At 38.0% G+C, this 22,629-nt stretch overlaps 1 protein-coding gene across 1 annotated transcript in view; it reads left to right on the top strand.

The window, feature by feature from the left end:
- The window catches only part of Pdk (pyruvate dehydrogenase kinase), a 45,118-nt gene that overhangs the window by 10,862 nt on the left and 11,627 nt on the right, over positions 1 to 22,629 (top strand). Inside the window, exons 2-6 of the mRNA XM_089089498.1 lie at positions 4,651 to 4,861; positions 14,665 to 14,849; positions 16,774 to 16,938; positions 19,672 to 19,850; positions 22,215 to 22,329. Of these exons, the coding sequence (XP_088945624.1) occupies positions 4,651 to 4,861; positions 14,665 to 14,849; positions 16,774 to 16,938; positions 19,672 to 19,850; positions 22,215 to 22,329 (855 nt within the window). The remainder of the gene's footprint in view (positions 1 to 4,650; positions 4,862 to 14,664; positions 14,850 to 16,773; positions 16,939 to 19,671; positions 19,851 to 22,214; positions 22,330 to 22,629) is intronic.

The following is a 22,629-nucleotide window of genomic DNA, read 5'->3' as shown; positions in this document are numbered from 1 at the left end:
AGGACCACTCGGTCGATACGATCTCCTCTGGGAAAAAAAAACAACAAACCAACAAACACGCACCCGTGATCTTTCTTCTGACAAACCCCTGTAGTAGCGCACGCCTAGAAAGTCTGGGGCTAGTGGTTCAAAACTGCTGTCGCAAGGCCCCAAGAAGCAATTAACCTTATGGTAAATCGAATAGTTCGTAGTAAAAAAAAAATCAGAATGAAGAGTGACCCATGCAAGGCCGCATCTAAGGGGAGTTACAGGTTTTGGACCCTTTCCCCTCAAATGTTTGCTTGGTTTGTTAGAAAGTTAAAGTTTGCAGAATACATGTGAAAAATACAATCGAAGCTCGATATCTCGAGTAATTTTCAATCCCCTTGGAAAAACCTGCCCAAGTCAAAGAAAAATCTGTGCGTAACTTTAAATATGTTGCAGTTACATTTTACCTCTGCAAGTCGGAGTGATCCGAAAATTGTCTCTATAACTCGAAATTCATTAGATAAGTCGTCATTCAATTTTCACTTTACCTCCACAAGTCAAAGTTTACCTCTGTAACTTGCTTTTTTTTTCATCCGACCTTTGTTAGTCGAAACCCCAGTATGCAGGTTGCAACGCGGAAACTTTGATATGTATTAATTTTGTTTAACATGTTTTTGTATCAGATTCTGTTAATTTTTGGGTGTCTATTTCCTAGCAAACTGAATTTATTATTGACATTTGAAAGTCAAGTCTTGATATGTCAGGTCTATAATACATTAATGAAGTTATTCTTAACTTTATAGTGGCTGTAGGGAGTAAATTTAGCGATTTTGTACCTCAATAACTCGAATTCTCGTTTGACTTACCTCTATTACCTCAATACTTTTATAAGTCGAATTTTATGTAGAATTATCTCTATACCTCGAAATATACGTAACTCGAAGAAAAATCGATGTTCCCGTGAATTTCGAGTTAGCGAGTGTAAATCTCTTTTGTCACCACTCTGTAAACCTCTGTTTAGTTCTTTATTTGTATGCCTTTTATATTGGCAGATGTAATGGTTTACGTAAATTCCAAAGATAGACGATAAACGTTGGTACATGGTCTTTATTAAATAACGTGAGAATACACACAGAGAAAATAAGGTAGCACAAGAACAACTAGCTACGACGAAGGCGAACGATGGACTCCCTTTAGAAATGACCCAAGAATATAACTTTCCTGGAACGGAAGTTCCAGGCCTGGGAACGACCCCTTTCCCACCACCAGCTTTAGTCCCAAGAGCTCCCCCCTGGACCGCTATCATTGACACATAAATGCCCAACTAACTAAGAAATGAGATACCCGGAAAAGCTTCTTGAATTGATGTTAAATACTTTACAGATTCTCCCCCCTGTTTTAAGTTAAATTTAACAAATTTGGCTTATCCCCTTCTCATTAAACCCCCAAACTTTAATTGAATTCAAGACATTCCCTTCCCAAATTATTCACTTCTCGCCCACTAACATTCTACAGCATGAACTAGTAAACAATTACATAATACAAACACTACACAATACTTGCATAAGTAAAAACTTACTTAGTATAAACGAACCACACTAACAACAGTAGTCGGAAACTGGATATTTTAACACTTCATTTTTCTTTCTATACTTTAAAATAGACTTTTTCCCCATCCCCTGAATTTAATGAGGACAAGGAAAGTTGGGGTTAGGCCTATGTATAAACTTTGAATTAGGGCAAAAGGAATGACCGGGAAAGGCTAATTAATCCTGAAAATACCAGCGACAAATAAATCAAATTGCAGAAACTTTAAAAATCATACCATGCTGCAATGACGTTAAGATATTATTCCCAATAAAATCCTCGGGGTTTTATTTCTACGGAACGCCTCGGTTTAGACCTATTTGGTTTTTCTCTACTAACTTGTGGTTCGACAAATGGCAGTACTACTGTTGATATCCCTATATAACTATTAGCGCTACGCACTAAAACCATCCTGTGAGGCATCAACCACCTCCCACTGGACCTCAAAACCAGCCCCCTTTCCATCTTTTTTTCTCATCTCACGGGACCTCAAAACCTGTTCCCTTTTCATGGGTAGCCAAACCGCCCTGCGAGGCATCAGTACCATCTCACAGTGTAACAAAAAAAAACATCCCGTGAGGCATCATTACCATCCCACGGGACCTCAAAACCTGCTCCATTTTCATGGGTAGCCAAACCGCCCTGCGAGGAATCAGTACCATCTCGCAGTGCAACAAAAAAAAAAACCATCCCGTGAGGCATCAGTACCATCCCACGGGACCTTAAAACCCGCTCCCTTTTCCTGGGTAGCCAAGTCACTTGGAGGTTTTCCACTAGTGATATATGCTCCACTAGTTTTAACCGCTTGCCACCACTCTGTAAATCAGGTAAAAAAAAAGCATCCCGTGAGGCATCAGTACCATCCCACGGGACCTCAAAACCAGCTCCCTTTTCCTAGGTAGCCAAACCGCCCTGCGAGGAATCAGTACCATCTCGCAGTGCCTTCTCATTATCATTGAGTCCAAATTTCACCCTCGTCAGCGCAGAAAGAAATTCATCGGAAAAAGAAGATGTGTTTTCTTTCCCCACTATCTGTTCTATCTGTTCATATTGTATTGCAACCTTATACGCTACGCAAAAAGGGAAAGCGGTCTTGATGAAAATTACTCCGTCAATTTCAGCATATCCTAGGTATGCTGATAAATTTGAATGTGCAAAGAACGTGACGTTTTGGTTCATTTCCTAAGAAGGTTGGTCACGTGTGCTTGACCTGCCGTGACGTCACGGAACGTGACGTTTTGGTTCATTTCCTAAGAAGGTTGGTCACGTGTGCTGAACAAAATAGCTATCTCAAAATTTTGATTGGGTGGCTTCGGGAAAAAAGTTAGCGTGGGAGGGGGCCACGTTGCCCTCCAATTTTTTGGGTCACTTAAGAAGGGAACTAGAACTTTTAATCTCCGTTGGAATGAGCCTTCTCACGATATTCTAGGACTAGTGGATTGATACAATCAACCCTTAAAAAAAAAAAAAAAGAACACGCATCAGTAATCTTTCTTCTGGCAAAAAATACACAATTTTGCAGATAGGAGCTTGAAACCTCTACAGAAGGGATCTCGGACACGCTGATACTGATGGTGTGACTGTCATTGAGGTTCTATTATTTTTATGTGTTGCTTCCCCTTTTTTTTGAAAAAAGGGCATATTTTCTCTAGAGCGTAACTTTTGATGGGTAGAACGAAACTTGATTAAACTTATATATTTGAAATCAGCATAAAAATCTAATTCTTTTGATGTATCTATTTGTATCAAAATTCCGTTTTTAAGAGTTTGGGTTACTATTAAGCCGGGTCGCTCCTTACTTACAGTTCGTTACCACGAACTGTTTGATACACGGTTCAAACCAAATGAATTACTACTTAAAAATTTATGTACAGTATCCCTATCGGTTGCACAATATTGAATAGTTTTCTACCAAATTCGGGTAGGACCAGCTTATTTGGGGCGGGGGGGGACTTCAAGAAGTATTGTTTTAGGCCAAATATTCCGATTTTAGTAAGGGGTTTTTCTGATCACTATAGATGGTGTATTTGACCATTCAAATTGCCCCCTTTGGAAGAATAAACTTGGACTGAGCATGCAATGTCGGTGCTGAGTGGGTAATAGCTCTCCTCTTTATGCAGAATGCATTATTAGTGTGAAATAAGAGGCCAGATTGAGAAATCAGCGGGTGAGGGGGCTCTCTTGGAAGCAATATCCCCCGCCTTAAGAGATCATGAAGGAGTTTGGACCCCTCCCACCCCCGTTCGAATAAATCTAGAGTTCAATTTTTGCAGGGAAAAGTTAAACTTTTGCATAAAGAGGGTGAGGAGCTTCCCTCCCACGTTGGATAACTCTGGGCACTAACAACAGACAGAAAAAATGTCGGTCTGGGCTATACTAAGCAGTGGTTGGTATCGTTTCGAAATCTAGAAGGGGTATTTTAATGTTTTTTTTCCTAATGGAAATAAAAAAAAAATCCAAAAAAGTGGAGGGCATTTGCACCCCCCCCCGTGCTCCTAATTGGTGTCCCTGCGCGGGTCACTGATATTCACCTTTAGAACAATTCAACTTATTAGGGGCCATGCTAATCAGCATGGCCGTCCAAAATAAAAATTTCCGAAGAAACAAGTTTTGAGTTAGGTACACCATTCATGGCTATCTTTTTCGATCGGGAACGTCTGTGAAATTGCTTAGTGTCTCTTTCAATTATTCTTCGACACAGTATTTGTAATCCGTGCAATCTAGTAACTCCAAATTTGTTGCCAAAACTGTTTTACTTTTGTTTTGAGTAATCGCGCATTATTAAATCTCGTCGTCAGTCAAACTATTATAATTATATTATTACCAAAAAGTCGTGGCCAATTTGTGAGTGTGCGCGATTGTTTGCCTTCATACCTCGATTGCGTAATATATATATATATATATATATATGTATATATATATATATATATATATATATATATATATATATATATATATATATATATATATATATATATATATATATATATATATATATATATATATATATATATATATATATATATATGTATATATAAACTAGTAAACGTAAGTTATCTCTTACAGTGTTTTCTCTAGAACTACTTAAATTTCTAGGTCAAAATGCTTGCGAGAAAGATTCTTTTGAATTTCTTCGCCAAGAACTGCCGGTTCGTTTAGCCAATATCATGAAGGAAATCAATTTACTACCTGTCGATCTGTTACGGATGCCATCGGTTGTAACTGTACATAAATGGTACGTGGACAGTTTTAAAGATGTGTTGGAGTTTACAGATAGAGATTCAGGAGACTCCAATGTGTTGCAATCGTAAGTTACCTCCAGCAACTGTTGTTATTTATCTGTCAGGGTATAATTATGAGCCAACTGATAAATTGTAAGTATCGCCACTTACATTTCTAAAATGAGCATTTTTAAATTCTAATATTGTTTTTTTTTTGTCTCATTAAGCACGAATCGAAATTTCCATTATTTTAGGTTTTAGATTAATGTTGTTGCATGAAAGCAGTTTGTGATTTGACATGTTCAACTACTACAGAGGATCAGAAGACCTAGGCTATTTGCAAGAATCATGTAGCTCCAAAACTGTTCGTTCTTTTTAGTGGTTGAAATTTTCGCTTAGGTGGTTTTAAGACCAATCAGGTTTCAATGACGTGGGGTTATTTCCAGAAAAAAAGGAAAACGTCACGGATGTAAGCCAATGAAACTAAAGCATAATCTTACCCTGGAATAATAGGAAATTATATTCTCTTTGTATCATTCACCAACTTATTCATTTAATATTATTCACCAACTCTGTACATATCAACTCGGGCTAACATTAGCTCTGCTCAGAAATAACTCATTATTCATTTTGAGAGGTATGTAGGGATTTTAACCATGTGAGGGGCGCTCCTCCAAAAAAAAACTAACGGTATGGACCTGTATTTTTATGGTTCTCTGTCTTACATTCTCCTTCATAATACGTTTTTTTGCTTAAAAAAGTAGTTTGAAATTGGATTTGTCTACATTAAAATCGGTTTTGCCCGTATATCTCAAGGACCTAAAAACCTTCTTCGCAGGAACAAATGTGTCGTATATAATATATTTTATAATTATCGTCCAATTCATTAAACAATAGACCCATAGGTTACGATAATGCTTTTATAGCGAACTCATTAATAATTAGACTATCAGTTTCACCCAGTGAACATATGAAGGTGTGTCTTATTCGATTGACTTGGACCTTTGCCCAATCAGTTTTTCAAATGTCATAAATTACGTAATTTATTAATTAGTGTTATGTTTACTTAGGATATTACCTAAGGTTGTTGTGACTTGGTGATGTCCTTAGGTAATCGTCCAAATTTTGCTCTATGTTTACTTTTTGATTTGTTTGTTTGTTAAAACAAGCGCAAATTTTCAAGAAACATGAAATAATTCAAAAGCAAATATTCTTCCTTAGAGACAACTGTTGTGTATATGCAGTCGCTGGGTAAAGCCTTGGCAGACCATTCTAGATAAATAGATTAATCGGCAAAAGCCTTCAAGAACATATATGCAGCAGCAAAATAAAATAATTATAATCTGGTATGGTGACGAGGTGGAGGCGGTACTTGTGTATTATCCCGAATGCACTTAAGAAGTTTGCCTTGTTTGATCATAGTTTTTTTTTTTTTTCTCGCTTTTGGTTATAATCAGCTGATTCTTTCTTAAAATAAACTACGATGCAGGTATATTTTAATTAAATATTTAAATATAGAGGGGGTTAGGTTAGGTATTTAATTTAATGTGTTCTGGGCGGCCTGCTTTCCATAATTCTTTGTTGTAGTTACTATAATTTTGTTACTAAAGTATTGTACTTTCACCCTTTTTTGGTATATTTCATTATGACTAACCTAACTTCACTTTTTGAGTGTGATCGGAATAATACACAAGTACCGGGAAGGCTTTGGGCTCATTCGCCTTTCTTAAGTTTTAAGATCAAGGCCGTATCCAGGGGGGGGGGGGTTACCCGGTTTGAACCCCCCCCCCCCGAAATTTTTGACCGAGTCTAAAATAAGTCGAATATTAGTAAAACCTAGGTAAAAATCAGTATAATTAGTCCAAAACTGAGTCAAAAATTAGTACCCCCTCCCCCCGAAAAAAAAATCCTGGATCCGCCCTTGTTTGAGATTGTTACTCAAATTGCACTTACTTTCCTTATATTTTGCCTTTATATTTTTTTAGCCCCCTCCAAATTCATTTCGGTACTTACGTGTTATATCGACAACACCAAAGAAGTGAAGTTAGGTTAATCATAATGAAATATACTAAAACAAGATGAAAATATAATACTTTAGTAAAAAAATTATAGAAAATACAACAAAGAATTATGGAAAGCAGGCCGTCCAGAAAGCATTATATTAAATACCTATACATAATATATATATATATATATATATATATATATATATATATATATATATATATATATATATATATATATATATATATATATATATATATATATATATATATATATATGTAATATATATATATACATATGTAATATACATATATATATATATATATATATATATATATATATATATATATATATATATATATATATATATATATAGATGGTATTTTGGTTGGGTTAGGTATTTAATATAACCCGTTCTATGCGGCCCTCCTACTTTAATTCTTAGTTGTAGTTTTCATAATTTTGTTACTGAAGCATTGTATTTTCATCATATTTTTGTATTTTTCATTAGGATTAACCTAACTCCACTTCTCGAGTGTGAGATGAAGATTTGCTAGATGTTTCTCAAAGAAATTACCTGCGAATTGTTCTGGGTACCCGGCTGACTGACTGTATTTCAAACAGTAGGCTGTACGGAAAATGTGGTTCAATCCAGCTTTCTAGGGCTATAATGAGAGTAGGTTGAGGTGGATAGAGCACGTTCTGTGGTAGTACAGGAAAATGAGCTCCAAAAAGAGGTCGACCCGAAACAAATTGCAACAGAAATGATTCTTACACCATCTTGTAGAGAAAAAAAAACTGAACAACATATCCATTTTCGCATATTCTGAGTCGACGCAAAATAACGGTTTTTTGGCTTTTAATGCTATTTTTTTCGTTATTCGAATAAATATCGCAATTTTCGTGGACATCGGTTTTTCTTGAACGGAAGTATGATTCTAACCCAAAATAACATGGCGAGACCGAAAACGAAGTCGGATTTAGCGTAAGAAGCACCATACAAAAAGTAACTGTATTTTTTCGACTTTTTTCGCCTAAAAAATACAATTTTCGTTGTAGCCCGATTTTCTTGAATGAAAGTGTGGTTCTGACGTAGAATCACGAGCTGAGATAGAAAATAGAATCAAATAGGTTGTTCACTGAAACAGAAAAAAAAATCGTAATCATTAATGAATGATCTACATTTTTTTAGAAAATAATTAGGGAAAGTGAATTACAAACCGAACTGGTTTTCAGTGGTCAGTATCGTAAATCACACTTAAAACACTCTTCGTATACAATTTAGGGTCAACCCATAGTGTCTAATCTTCACAGTCTATTAAATAGAATCAATCTTATAAAAAATACAAAATAGAGAATCAGATTCCGACTAGTTTCACAACTTTTTCATTTGGAATGGATTAACGACTAGGGTTCTAGGTTCTCTTCATCATTGTTGCTGTCGATTTTTGGGGAGTTGGAAAACATTGTTCCCTTGCAGGTTCTGCATGCTGAAGTACAAAATAAGCCGTTTTTAAAGCAGCTACACCTCGCTGAACTACACTGTACACGACAGGAGCACTTCACGATCTTTAGGAGCAAACTCGGGGCTGGTGGGAGGTCAGTTGTTAATGGGTACAAGGAGTCATCTTTATTCTTCCATTCCCATTCCTCGGCTTTCAGATCCGGATCAGGCTCTCCGGTCCATACCTGAACTTGATAAAAAACTCTATAGCTATGAAACTTGGCTGCATCAGAAGTTGGTGGCAGATGTTCTGGGTGAACAAAAGAGTTTGCCGTTGTCACTTTCTTTTCAAAAACTTCTCTGCGGAGTTTGTTCAAGTTCCCTGCTTTCGACGAACCGTATATGATCAGCAGGGCGTCTTCACCAGCGGTCTTGATTTCCTCCTTCGAAGCGGACTTCTGCATGAACACTGCAGCTGATGTTCGGAAATCATTGTCTTCTATCAGCCTCTTCAGTGCAAGACCTTTTCCCACACCATGGATTCGAGAAGTAGAGTCACAGCCTAACAGGGCGTGAGCAAAAAGGATCAGATGACAAGTATCTTGTCCCAGCTTCTCTTTCAGGGTGTGTATGTCCCATATTCGGGGAGCTTTATTCGACTTTGGCTCAAGTGCGAAGAATAGTTTCTTGCTTGACAAGTCACAGTGGTAGCATAAGAGAACCAATAGATCGGTATCGTCCCCAACTACGGCAGTGTCGTGATACCGTGAAGAGGCAACAGCAGCTTCCACAATCGTGACATCTGCGTCACCTGATGCCTGGGAGACAGAGACACCCTTTGCACGGAGATGATCAGCCAAAGCGCAGATAAACCTGGCTTTGTTTTTCTTGCAAGATAAGAACTCTTCTTTCTTCACCTTGAGCTGCATATCTGCTGTGAAGAAGATCTCACGGCCAACTGTACGACTCCTCAACGAGTGAGCCATATCTTTTATGGAAGCCCCACCATCGTAGCCGTCGAAAACGATAGTGGCAGAAGGGTACTTTCCTGTCACGTAAGTTGCATAATGGTCTAGAATCTCGAGGTATCTTTCATTTTTTGTCCATGGTATCCTGTGCAGCAGAGCTCTTCCGTCTAGGATATATCGAGTGCCTTCGGGGAGGGGAAATGAATGCTTCTCAAGGTTGCACGCCTGGGCTATGGCCTTCGCAAGTTCTGGTTTGTTCGCAGTCCGGAGCATGCAGGAGCTGTCAAAAAGTGACGCTGGGTAGGAACACAGTTCGTGTTGAAAGTACTCAGTTTCCGTAAGATTGATCCTTTTCGCGATCATGATAAACCTCTGAAAAAGAAGAGTCGGGTCTAGTCGTTTTCAGTATCCGCTTTGTCGTTGCTTTGTGGTCATCTGGATTGCCTGTTATTTTCGTCGAAACACAAAGTCAGAGACCACCAGTCCAGACATGGCGTCAATGACTTTTAGGCCAACATCTTTGGCAGAATCAACGTTGGCAGACGGATAGGCAGTTAGACCATTTGCTATGCTTCTTAACTGAACATCTCCCTCAAATGGTGAACCCCTTTCCAGAAACTCGATAATAGTCTGCGTATCTTTGCAGTCTCTCAGTTGCATCGGCACTGACATCTCCTTGTGCTGATCGCTTGTAACGTACAGAATTTGTGAGATACGTTCCATCAGAAGGTTTACTGTAGAGCAGACTGGTCGCGACAAAACCCATAAGGACCTCTGAGCCTCTGTCATGCCGCTGCCGTTGGTAAGGCCACCACAGGTTTTAAGAGAGCGCATAAGCTCCTGTTCAATGACAAGATCTGTGGAGAGTCCAGCCCAGAATCTATCAGAACGTCTTACTACATGCATGCCACTCTGGAAAGCCTGGTAGACCGTAGGATGGGTATCTTGGAGCTTGTCCATTCGCTGGAGGTAAAGATGGCATGATTTCGTATAGTGGTTGTGTCCTGCAGCCGCCAGGTAAGGTAACATGTCTGAGGTAGACTTCAAATGGAGCTCCCATGACCCAGATCGTTCTCCTTTTACAAAGTTTCGTAGAATCGCAACCATGTCCAAATACTGGAACCAAAGCTTTGATGTTCGACACTGGAGCAGTTCTTTTCTCTTTCTGCTGATGAATTCCTGTATTTTTTCTAAGGAAGGATTGACTTCTGCAACCTCAGTAACTACTTCCTTATTCATCAGTTTCTCGTATAGGTTTCTGAGTTCCACAATTTCTTCGGATTGTAGTCTTGGCTCATCATCACTAGCTTGGTTGTCGGCAAAAACCTCAGAAAGCAGAATGGCGTGTAGCGCAGCGTCAATAAGTAAATGTCCACGTACTGCTCTAGCGATCGCTTTTCCGCTGAGAAGGTGGGGAACAGTATTGGGCGTATACACGTGTTCAAGAACCTCTCTGAGTCCTGACCCATCCATGATGTAACCCACTGCTCCAAGAAAACTCATCATGGTATGGAATCCGCCAAGTTTCAGGACGACTTTTGAAAGTGCACGTCCGGGTGAAGCCGCTTCGACCATTTTCATGGCTTTCCACCACAAGTGTTGGTCAAAGGTTACGACGGCAGTAAATCCATGTCGTATGGCCTGGTCTACAATAAAAAGCAAAGTGGAGTAAATACAGGTGTCGTCACTAGCTGGGTGATCGATCATTGGGAGGAAAACAATAGACGATTTCCCTGGGTGAGTCCCCACCATAAGTGCTTGCTGCGTGGCATTCCAACCCGGTCTTGGAGTTTTCAGGTACCAGGAGGAATGCCAGAGGATTTCAAGGGTAGAGTTAACAACTGGTTGAAAATCTCTCAGACCTTCATATCTGATTCGCGAGAGTATGGAATCGTCTGATTTATGGTGCACAATGCGTATCTTTTGAGCATTTCTTATGTCATCGGCAGTGGGATTAATCCTAGGAATGCGTATTCTAGCAGAAGTTGACGCTGGTGTCACAGAGGCAATGATACCCATACCGTGGAAAGTATTGTTGCCATCGAGAGTGCAGATATCATGATCCACGTTGTCGGCAACGTGGTGAATAAACCCGCCAGGGAGAATTTCATCCAGATCCTCAACTGCGCTGATGGCTGAACATCTTTCGAATCGCCGAACTTCATAGTACGACGAACAGAATCCCATTGCGTTCAGAGTGTCGATGAGATATCGCGACGCAAAGTGATGATGCATCTGTACACCCAGACCTATTTGCAGAGGTGCAATTACAGCTTGTGGTCTAGCTGCTTGTATGATCGCATGACCAATACTAGCAATCTTGAGGTCTACGGTCTTCCCAACAAATATTTCCCGAAGAAAAAGTCTGAGGCTGTCAGGTACAAAGTTCACAGCTTCTGAAGTGGTTGACAGTTTTTCTAAAACGTCGTAGTCGTCTTTGTTTGTCTGTAGGCCTTTTATGTCGTTTTTCAACAGTTTCGCTGCAGCGCAAAGCAACTGTGCTTTTTCCTTCTCGGGATCTGCAGATCTTGCTTCCACATAATACTGATTTAAGATTGATGATGCAGTATCCGTGAAAGTCACTACATTCGACTTTCCGTCGACAGTCGAGATGAGAATTCTAGTACCGAAGTGCTCGAGAATCTTTTTCTTCATATAAACATTGCTGTAAGGTTCAACATCCACTTCAAGAGCGTCACGCATCTTTTGAACTACATCACTGACTGTTGTCTGTTCTTCGTCATTCCTTTCAAGAAACTGCATCGCTTTTATGAAAGCATCCGTTTTCACCTCGTCCTCTGGTCTGCCTGACCTTCTTCTCTTTTTCTCAGGCTCACATTTCATGTTCTCGTATTTGAATGGAATCCCTCGGCTTGTCCGAAAGTTATTGCTGCAAAGCTGATGGTACACGGCATCAGCGGCATGAAGGTCTGGGACGGTGCATATCCTTCGGTAAACACTGACTGCCCAGTCATCATTTCTCAGTTCGCATGTTTCTTTAATTGTTTTGTCAAAGTCTATGGTCCGAACGCAGAAAACATCTGAGCCTTTCCGGTGTGAAGCTGAGAGGTCAACAGGGCAGCCACAAAACAAGCAACACTCGTTAAACCTGAACTGTGAAGTACTCGACCGCAACTCGCACTTGGCAGTGGAAATTTTAGCTAGCCACTCATCCTTTCGCCTTTGAGTGTCATTGTCAATGTTACGCCTGTGTGTATAATTTTTTCTGCATAACTCATGGACCTTCTGTCCGGCAGTGACCACAACGGTATCCCTTCGCATCTGACTAGATTGGTTAATTCCGGCAGCTCCTTTCTGTGTAATAATCGTGTAATGTGAGTCGTCTTCGACATTTCTTTTGCAGATTCTGCAGTGCTCCAACTGAGTAGACATCTCGCTATAAAAAAAAAAAGAGTTATTAAGCAAAACATATCTGATCGAAATTTTAAGAGATTTCTTTTGTTCAGCCTTGTTGAAAGGTCCAGTAATAATGTCTCTAGGGATGTCAACGTCCCCAAAGTCTTCAAGACAACGGCTATAGGCAAGGCAATTACTTCATTGTTGCACATGGATACGTTATTGAGAGGGCTATGTTTGTTTGAACTTTACTTTCCAAGAAGACGAGGGATATTCAAATGAGCCTTACAGAGAATGTTGAGGAAAGTGTTGAACTAAATGAAAACACGTTATGTTTACACAGATTGTCAAAAGGGTGAAACACAGGAATAAGTAAGTATATTAATTGGGAAAATTCAGGGAATGATAAGGGATATGATCAAAAGACAATATTTGCATGCTACCAATACTACTTGAGCTACTACTATCATACTTCTCCATTTACAATACTGAGGGGAAAGTTGAACTAAATCCAAAGACGCTGTGTGCATGCACAGCGTCAAAATAGCCTAGCTCAAGAATTAATTGGGGTATTAAGTTGGAACTTTCAGAGAATGCTTAAAGGGGAAATATCGTCTCATCAAAAGGCAATATGCGCACACTACTGCTAACGCTACTGTTAGTGCAACATTTACTACTACTACTTCTATTGCAACTACTTTTAAAGTTAACCTGTCGTGATGATGAGGTCACCTGTTGGTACAAGGTGTATTTCAGGGGACGATTGTCTTCTCAATAGATGTCGCTGTAAAACAAAAAAAAAAAAACAAAAAACTTCAACTGACATGAAACATCAAAGAAATTTACGCAAAGCAGTAAAGTACAATAATTTATACTTTAAACTTTTAAAGTATTAAGTTACGAACCACCCTTATAAAAAACGACTTCTTACCTGCGCTAATCATTCATCAGAACACTAGCAGATTCACCGGAAAGTATTACTCGACTGTTAGATGGCGGAATTTCGAATAAAATTTTTTCTCGGGGTAGATGGCGAATTTAAATAAAGGTTATGACTGTCACTGACCGGAACTAGTTTTCTACTCGACTTTCTGGCATTACTTGAGGTCTTCGTCTAATTGATTTCTCAGTCAAATCTTGGGAATAAACTTTGAAATCTTTAAAACACTGAGTGATGAATGTGACGATTTTCATTTTTATTGCATTACGTAGCCTTCGAAGTGTCTTAGACTAGTGCCTAGTTCAGGTATTTTTACGAACAACCGATCATTTGTTGAATAACAAGTGCCGATTGATTGTCTTTACAAAAATTACCGCAACGCATATTGATGATAGTGAAACTTTTTTGTTTTGCACCAGACACCCAATCGGACTTCATTTTCTGTCTCAGCTTGTCATTCTGCATCAGAATCATACTTCATTTCAAGAAAAACGGTCGGATACTAAAATTATATTTTTTTCCGGAAAACGTAAAAAAAATCGCATTAAAAGCCAAAACACCGTTATTTTGCGTCGACTCAGAATATGCGAAAATGGATATGTTGTTCAGTTTTTTTTTCTCTACAAGATGGTGTAAGAATCATTTCTGTTGCAATTTGTTTCGGGTCAAACCTCCATTTGCCTGTACTAGGATGAATAATTGCCAAAGATTGTCCTTTTCGGCCAACCGTCTAGGGCTAAAACGAAAAGCAGGTCGTCCGCGGTTGGGGTGGAAAGATGTAATAAAGAGAGATTGAAGGGAAATGGAACTTCCTAGGAGGGTGTAAAGAGGGAGGCTTTGAACAGATTGGGATGGGGGAGGAGTGTGTGTAGCTGTGTTGGCCTCAGGTGGCTTTGTGCTTTGGTAAGTTGTTAGTAGTAGTTGTGTATGAAAAATAGTTATTTTCTAATAAAACTAGCGCAGTATGAGTCCGTATCATATCCTTTGTCTGCTCATGCCATAAGCGTTCATGAAATAACCAAGATCCTTTATTCGCAAACATTTTGAGCTTCAGTCCGAAATATATGCGAGTTTCTTTGAATTTTCTGGTTTTATTAATTATATTTACTGTTTTGCGAAAAATCTAATTAATTATCTTTAAAAGTTTAAAACAATTTATTAATATTGCAATTTAAGGTTTGCAGTTGCATTGGACAAGATTCGTAATCGTCACTCCGATGTGGTCCCAACTATGGCTCAAGGAGTCCTTGAGCTTAGTGAATCCATGCATGTGGACAATGACACTGATGACAAAATTCAGTATTTTCTTGATCGACTTTATATGTCCAGGATTGGTATCCGTATGCTGATAAACCAACACGGTGAGAAGAAATAGTTAATTTATTTGACTGAGAATAGGCACATACTGGGGGGGGGGGGGTTGCAAGTGAGAAAAAATCCCTTAGTAACTTCACAGACATTTACGCAGTATATTGTCATATTTGCTGAGACATTGATACTTGATAAGAGTACTTCTGTCGCTCACAGACTGCCGAAAACAAGTTTGTGTGTTGTGTATCGAAGTTGAGCCACCTTATTAAGCAGCTGCAGGCTGTATTTTTTTTCCTGTCATCTCCTCCTGTAAAGGCTTTGTATTAGAATATCTACAAAAAAAACTATTATACGGGAATGAAGAAAATATGCAAAATGAAATATACGGAGGGGGCACAACGCGTAGAAGACTGTAATAAACAAAAAGGTTTTCTTAAAAGCTACAGAGAATATATCAAAACAAAGCCAGATGAGCGTCGTTCTGTCCGCCTGCGAAAGTGATAGATTTCTTCAGCAATTGCTGAATAATAGCACATCGTCCAAGTGAGCATCTTACTTACCATCTTAGCATTATCTTGCAACTAAGATTAGGATACTAGATACTACTATCGTTGTTTTCCTTAGGGTTGTCTGAGGATAGTTTTAGGTCTTCGTTTGGATCATCGCTTAGATAAACAATTGCTTTCAGAATGGTGAGGTTTGAATAAAAACAGAAGGAAGTTCTGAATAGGGCCTATTGTGTATTCAATAGAGCTCCGATTTTATATGCAACAAACAGGTAGAAGGTTACTGGGATAAATAATTACGTTTAGAATCATGAGCCCTGAATAGTGGAAGGGGACAAAAATGATACTCTGGTCCAATTATACAGCTTTATAAGATTTGTAGACGATTAAGGGTCTGAATGATTGCGTTCAGAGTGGGTAAAAAAGTAGCTGTGGCAAGGCCGTATCCAGAGGGGGTTACCGGATTTGACCCCCCCCCCCCAAAAAAAAAATCCGACCTGATGATGAAAATAAACAGATTGTTGATGTGTTTTTAAGATATGTGTACCCCCCCCCCCCCGACAGAAATTTCCATTCAGAGCCTGAGTCCTCAATAGTAAGAGACAACGATTCAAGCTTTTAATAGAGTTCCGTTTCTATGTTTTCACAAGTAAGTAGACCGTTACTGGTATAGTTTGTTGTATTCCGAGTTTATAAGCCCTAGATAGTGGGCTGGGACACAGAGTGAAGTTTTGAACAACTTATGTTGGGGTCTGAATAGATATTAAAATTCAGGCACAGTTCACATGTAAAATCCGGTCATTGGATGCAATAATTTGCAGCTAAGTATCCAGTTCTAGAGTCTAGAACCGTGATTCCCAACGTGGGGCGCAGGCCATATTATGGTGGGTCATCGGCAGGACGTGCACCCTTTGGCTGAATATAATTTCGAGCGCTAATTAAGATGAAACATTTTGTATGTGAATGACGTCACATTCAATGCATTTAAAGACCAAAAAATATACATGATAGTATTGTAAAGACGTCGTATATTATATAAAACGTATTGTATTCAGGCGATTTTTTTTTTCAAAGATACCAAGTTACTGGCCTTTTAAGCTTCCTTCTGGTGAATATACGTAAACGTTTGAATAACAAAATTTAAATATTTTGAGGGGGCATCAGAATTTTAGAAATGCCTAGGTGGGGTATGTCCGTTGGGAACGACTGGTCTAGAACTATGTGTCTAGGATTATAAATTCAAACAATCGGGAAGCCTCCTTTGTAATATATCTATCATCTGTGCTTAGAAGTGCCGTTCACATCTATGATTGGCCGACCTTACTTGCTTAAGGAAGTGCATGGCCAGACATACTTGTATAGGCATGAAAGTGTTGCTGAACTTTCATGCGAACGCTACTTAAGTAAATAGAGTGCTCAAATAAAGGGCTTGAGAAGTTAGAGGTTAATTTAATTATTTTGTTTACAGCTCTGTTATTTGGAGAAACATTAAATCAGAACAAGCGTCACATTGGATGCATCGATCCGTATTGTGACGTTGTTGATGTGGTTAAAGATGCCTATGAAAATGCCCGTTTTCTGTGCGAAAGATATTATTTAGCATCGCCTGATCTCAAAGTTGCCGCCATTAACAGTAAGCTCTCTTTTCTTTATTTGTGCTGTTTTACGGACTAATGGGCATGAGGCAATTTGATTCATTCTGCAATTTTGAGACTGTCCGTCCAGAGTCACAGCACATTCCGTACAGAAAGTCAGGCTTTAGATAGATGAACCATGAACAGCTATTAAATCAATTGGTGACATCTTTGATAGTGGCACCATTTCATGAAAATGTGGGTGGGGGAGGGGCAGGGATTCTTTTTTAATGTAGCTGCCAGAAATGGTATTTTTAAAATCTGGGAACGATTTTCTTTTCAATGAAACACCAAAAAGACGTATTTTTTAACTCTTGGGGGGGATTCTTTTATTTTCAAACCTGAGGTAATGAACACTGGATGTCTTATTTTTTAATTGTCCTTGTTGGATAGAAAACACGTCTTTTCGTCACTGTTCCTGTAATTTAGTAGAATTCAATTGCTGGAAACTTGCTTATGCGATGGGAGTGTGTTTTGATTTTGGACAGATATTTCTTTTCTACATCGAAAAAAATATTTTTGGAAACGCCTTATGTTTCGCAAACAAAAATACTGATATAAAAGGAAAAAAAGTAATAGGCTGAAGATAATAAATTATGTTAAAGTGAGGTATTTAACTGCAAACTATTTGGTTGTTGGAGAGCCTTTTATACCAGTGACCAGATTATGTATACGATGCTGCATGTAGATTGAAACCGATTTTCAAGTTGAATATCGGTTTTTCCTCTCTTTTCTTTTCAACTATGTTTACCCTTATTGATTCAACAACGTTTTCCTACCAAAATAAATTAAATAAAAGAAGAGCGGAAACGACTGTTTTGAATTGCTAATTATGGCAGTATCTTAAATCTTTGCGGAGAAATAATGACTATGATAAGCTGTTTAATAAAACAACTTATCACAAATATAAAAATCACAAATTTCACAAATTAAAATAAAAAATCAATGACACACTTTTAGGGTTTGAATTGCTAATTTTTCATTCAGATTAAATTCTTCTGCCCCCATCCCCTACGGAAAAAAAATCGCATACGTGCCTGATATCAGGAAGCAATTTTAATTAGGTGGCATTTATCGAGTCACAACTATTTTCACTATCATCAATAGCAGCCCATCATTACCCCTATTAAACAAACCACGTCTTAAATTCACCAATTCATTGCACCTGAAACGAAAATGTCCGGTTCCATTCGCCAAAATACCACATATTGGGCAGGTTCGCATATTAGACTACAAAATATTTTACTTGTTGTGGAGTTTCAATTTAATGAGGGAAAAGGCGAGGACCAAAAAGCATGACAGTATCTATTGCACTAGCAGAATAAATTCTTAAAATTAATAAACTCATGGCATCCATCATAGGGATTTGATTGTGATTTTTTGTCTTTTGCTGTTGAGAGAAAATGGAAAAGTAAATACCAGATGCAATCGTTAATAAATCTGACATACAACCCAAATCTTGCTTCATTAAAGGACGGAAAATTGTCGTAATACAGTAGGATAGACTTGAATTTTTTTCTTTTCTTGTTTGTAAAATTCTTCTGTTGTAGCTCTGGTGTTGGTACCCGACGCCTGTGTCTATTTCCACACCTGTGTTTCAATTTGTTTCGTGTTTTGTTCTGTTTGAAGATTTTCTTCTTCTTTAAGTGTCTTATGGTTTACGATGCTTACCATGTTTGGCATCCTGGAATATCTAACGAATTTTTAGCAAAAAATGAGCCAAATGCACCAAAGAGTAACACATACTTCTTTGGTTTGACCTCAAATCTGCATTCATAGTACGATTAAAACAGTTTATTTTCCAATGCCTTGAATACTTCAGTGCCTTAGAAGTTTGTCGTTTTAGCTTGGGATTTCTTTTGTAAGGGGTCTATAGTTCGTTTTCCGAGGCTGAGAGTTACCATCGATTTTTATATATCTTCAAGTAACGGTGTAGTAACTGATGGAAAATACTCGTATAATTAAATAAAAAGGAAGAGATATTTCTAGTAAAGCATTTGGGTCGTTTGTATTGTAAACCGTTAATAAAATAATCGTCTTAATTGTATGCCGCGAGGAATGAGAATCTTGTCGTACAAGATGCGTGTTTTGGACACGAGTATATAGATCTGATGTTTTTATAATTATTATTATTATTAGAATTCCTGTCAGTTTTTATTTCGACTATTCTTCTTTATAATTTTATGGCACAAAGACGATGTTTGCAGTTGTCTATTTTGTCGTACCTCTGGCTATTCAGAATTTCTGTGCAAAGGGTTTTTTAAGAACTTAAATTTGGTCACTCGAAATGTTCTAGAAAATGATCTGGGATAGTATTCACACGAGGTATTTTTGGACCTCTCCCGAGTTGATTTGGAAAATTACATCAACCTAAATACGGTTGAATTTAGGTCTGAACACGGTTTTAGCTGAAATACTGTCAACGAGTTGAATTTATTTACTTTTGTTGACAATTATAACACATTTTGTGGTGTCGCACCCATTTTTAGAGCTTGGTATGCTGGCTACCGCTAGTCTTTTTGTCGGTTAATTCTTGCATCTCTTGAACCTTTGTTTAGAGGAATCAATGGATGCCTTTGATAGAAGAACTTTCCTAGTGGGATTGTTCCAGATGAATCTGCAGTCCCAAAAAACCCTGTTTCTTAGGCATTTACTCCTTCAGCTAAGCATTGCAAATTATAGGCTAAGCATTTGATCTTTTGAATTTGATAATGTTGTGCTGTATTTTACAGAGAAAGAGAATGGAATTCCCATCCAGATTGTGTACGTACCTTCTCATTTGTATCATATTCTATTTGAACTATTCAAGAACGCACTTAGAGCTGTGATGGAACATCATGGAACTGCCGCTTATTCTTACCCACCTGTTGAAGTTCTCGTTGTGAAGGGAGATGAAGATGTGACTATTAAGGCAAGTGGAATATTTTTAATACCTTCTTTTTCTTCTTCTTCTTCTTGTTTTTGCCTCATATAAAAAAGTAAACACAAAATTTCAGAATGATGTCAGCTTTCGGGCAAAATTCACTATTGTTATATACATCCTGCTAAGTTCAAACCCTGTGATGAGTCCTCGGCTCAAATTGAGATTTGTGGCTCTGAAGTGTACTATCTAGCCTTGATACCCCCTCCACAAAAAAAAACATTAAATTGTGTGGTAGATTACTTGACAGAGGGAAATACAATATAACTGTCTTATTTATTAAATTGTGCTTATTTTTTTTTTATTAAACCTTATTTCAAAAATCATTAAAATCTCGATATCTTCCTCCGATTACGTGTCTGGCTTAAGAACAACGGGTTTGCTTAAAACTCAAGTAATACTTGACTGCATTATTTAATATCTGATGCTTAAGTACAAAATTGGAAAGTAATATTTTTACCATTTTTTTGAGTTGGCAACTTTATATCTTTGCGTCTTGTGCTTGAGCTCTTTTTCTGTTCTATATTTATCGATAATTTTGCTTAATGGACAATTTTAAAAATATTTTAATTACATTATTGATAATGGATAATCGTTTGTGTAGGATTACTGCTGCTAAGCAACGAGTTTGAAAAATTAAATGAAATAAGTCGAGGAATCGTATTCTCCTCTAAACTGCCAACTGTTCTTCATGAAAATAAAAACCATTTGATTCGTTAATACTTTTATTTTCATCCGAAAATACGAAGAAAATATTATTTTTTGTCACATCTTTTCTCGTGAGGATAAAATCTTTTATGTGCTGGTACCGCCAAGATGATACATTGGCAACAGTATTGGGAAAAATTATTCTATACAAAATCTGCTTGAATCAGAGAAGGTAGGTGTCTAACCCCAATAAGCGTCTCAAAACACCCTCGCTCCAAAGAAATTTTTGGAGAAAGACTTGCATGTTATCTGTCCGTATCCTGCTTTACAAACACCCTTTATACAAGTTAGAGGTGTTCTTATCGCCTAGCTATCTTAAATCGCTAACACTATTAGTTGTAGTATCGTACGCTAAGGAGGAGGCTTTTGCCACCTCCCCTTCAGATTTGGAGAAACACCTCTTTTGGTATTCTTATTGAAAAATGTCATTTTGATATTTTCGTTTAAAAAGAAAACTTCCAGATCTTTAAAACCACATTACACCCCCCCCCCCCCCATTTTGTGAATTGCCGCCACTGCCTTCGAGTCCATCAAAGCAAATGTAGTTGGTCATTTGAGCCCCTACTTGCAGGGCAAATACTTAAAGAACACATTTGCATTTCAACGTTATAATAAATTCAATAGTCAACCGCTATGCAGTAGATTGTAATGCATTTAATGTAATCATGTTATTTATTTATATTATTCTGTTACTTGCATAGATTAATACTGATCTATTTAATGTTTGCTCAGATATTTGTGACCTTTGGTAAGAAAAACTAACAGTTTTGTCTTTACCACCGTCGAATATATTTCAGAAAAGTCCTTCGGATTTGTCTGTACCCTTTTGTCACCTCTAGAGAGGTGACATAATAGCTTAGTCTACAAGTAGATCTTACTGATATAACCTCAAAGTAGCGGGGTAAAAATCTGACTTTATAGTATGTTGAGCAAATTCATACCTAATGGAGGTGGGTCTAGATCACAGCCCCTCCCCTCCCCCGACTCAAACGTAGTCCAGATCACAGCCCCCCCCCCCCGCCTCAAACGTAGAAAACTACATTTTTAACGGTGCACCGCTAAATTAGTTAAATGTTTAAAATACCTATCGTTGTTTTTTTCATTGAACTTTAAATGTTCAGAGTTCATTTATTCAACAATAAATTATCATAAATGCCCAAAAAGGTACGTCCCCTCCCCCCCCCCCCCGAAAGACTATATGGCCAGGGAAGAAGGGAAGAGAGGATAAAATATAACTACAATATTATTTGTAAAATATTTGATAGATCAAGCATTGTACGTCCTAATAAATGATTAGATTTAACCTTTACCGTAGCACCAATTGAACTTCAAAATAGATTTTGTTGGAAAAGAAAAATGTCAAATAATCTTAGTAACTAATCTGTATTTATTTGTTTTTTGCCTATTTAACAAGTGAATTTGATTCGTACCACTCCTATTTTCTTTCTTCGTGATTTGAATGTATGCCTGAAATTCAGGGAAAAAAAGCACGATGTCATTTGACAAGAGACTATAATTGTTCATTGAAGAGTTTAACTATTGTTGTTTTATTTCAAGGGGAGAGGGGTAGTTTTGGCCTTACTTATTACATATGTTTTCCTCTGCATGGGTATAATGTATTCACGTTAAATGTATGCTACGTTTTAGATAATGGACAGAGGAGGTGGTATGCCTCGTTCTACTGTGCCCCTCCTTTTCAAGTATACCTACAGTACTGCTCCACGACCATCAGTTGGAGATGCGACTGATACACCTCTTGCAGGTCAGTTTCTCTTTTCTTTTACTTCTTTGCAATAGCATTGCCTTAAAAATATAGCGTTTACCTCCTTTGTATCATTGAAGGAATGAGTCAGTTGTAAAGAGTTTTTGGGATATTAATGCCACTCTCGTCACGTTCGGAATATTCTTTTCGCGCCTAGGGACCTGAATCTTGGTAAAAAGTTCCGAGCAATGTTTAAAGAACTGTTAATGCTTTCAAAAGTAATATAAAAAGATGTGCTGTGGACGTTTTGTCAAGTGTCTAACCCCGAGGCAGGGTATCTTGTGGAATACACGGCCGAGA

Source organism: Artemia sp. Qi Xiang Cuo, chromosome 5, assembly GCF_049724085.1.
Source record: "Artemia sp. Qi Xiang Cuo chromosome 5, ASM4972408v1, whole genome shotgun sequence".
Classification (NCBI taxonomy): domain Eukaryota; kingdom Metazoa; phylum Arthropoda; class Branchiopoda; order Anostraca; family Artemiidae; genus Artemia; species Artemia sp. Qi Xiang Cuo.
This window is presented reverse-complemented; position numbering and strand designations above follow the sequence as displayed.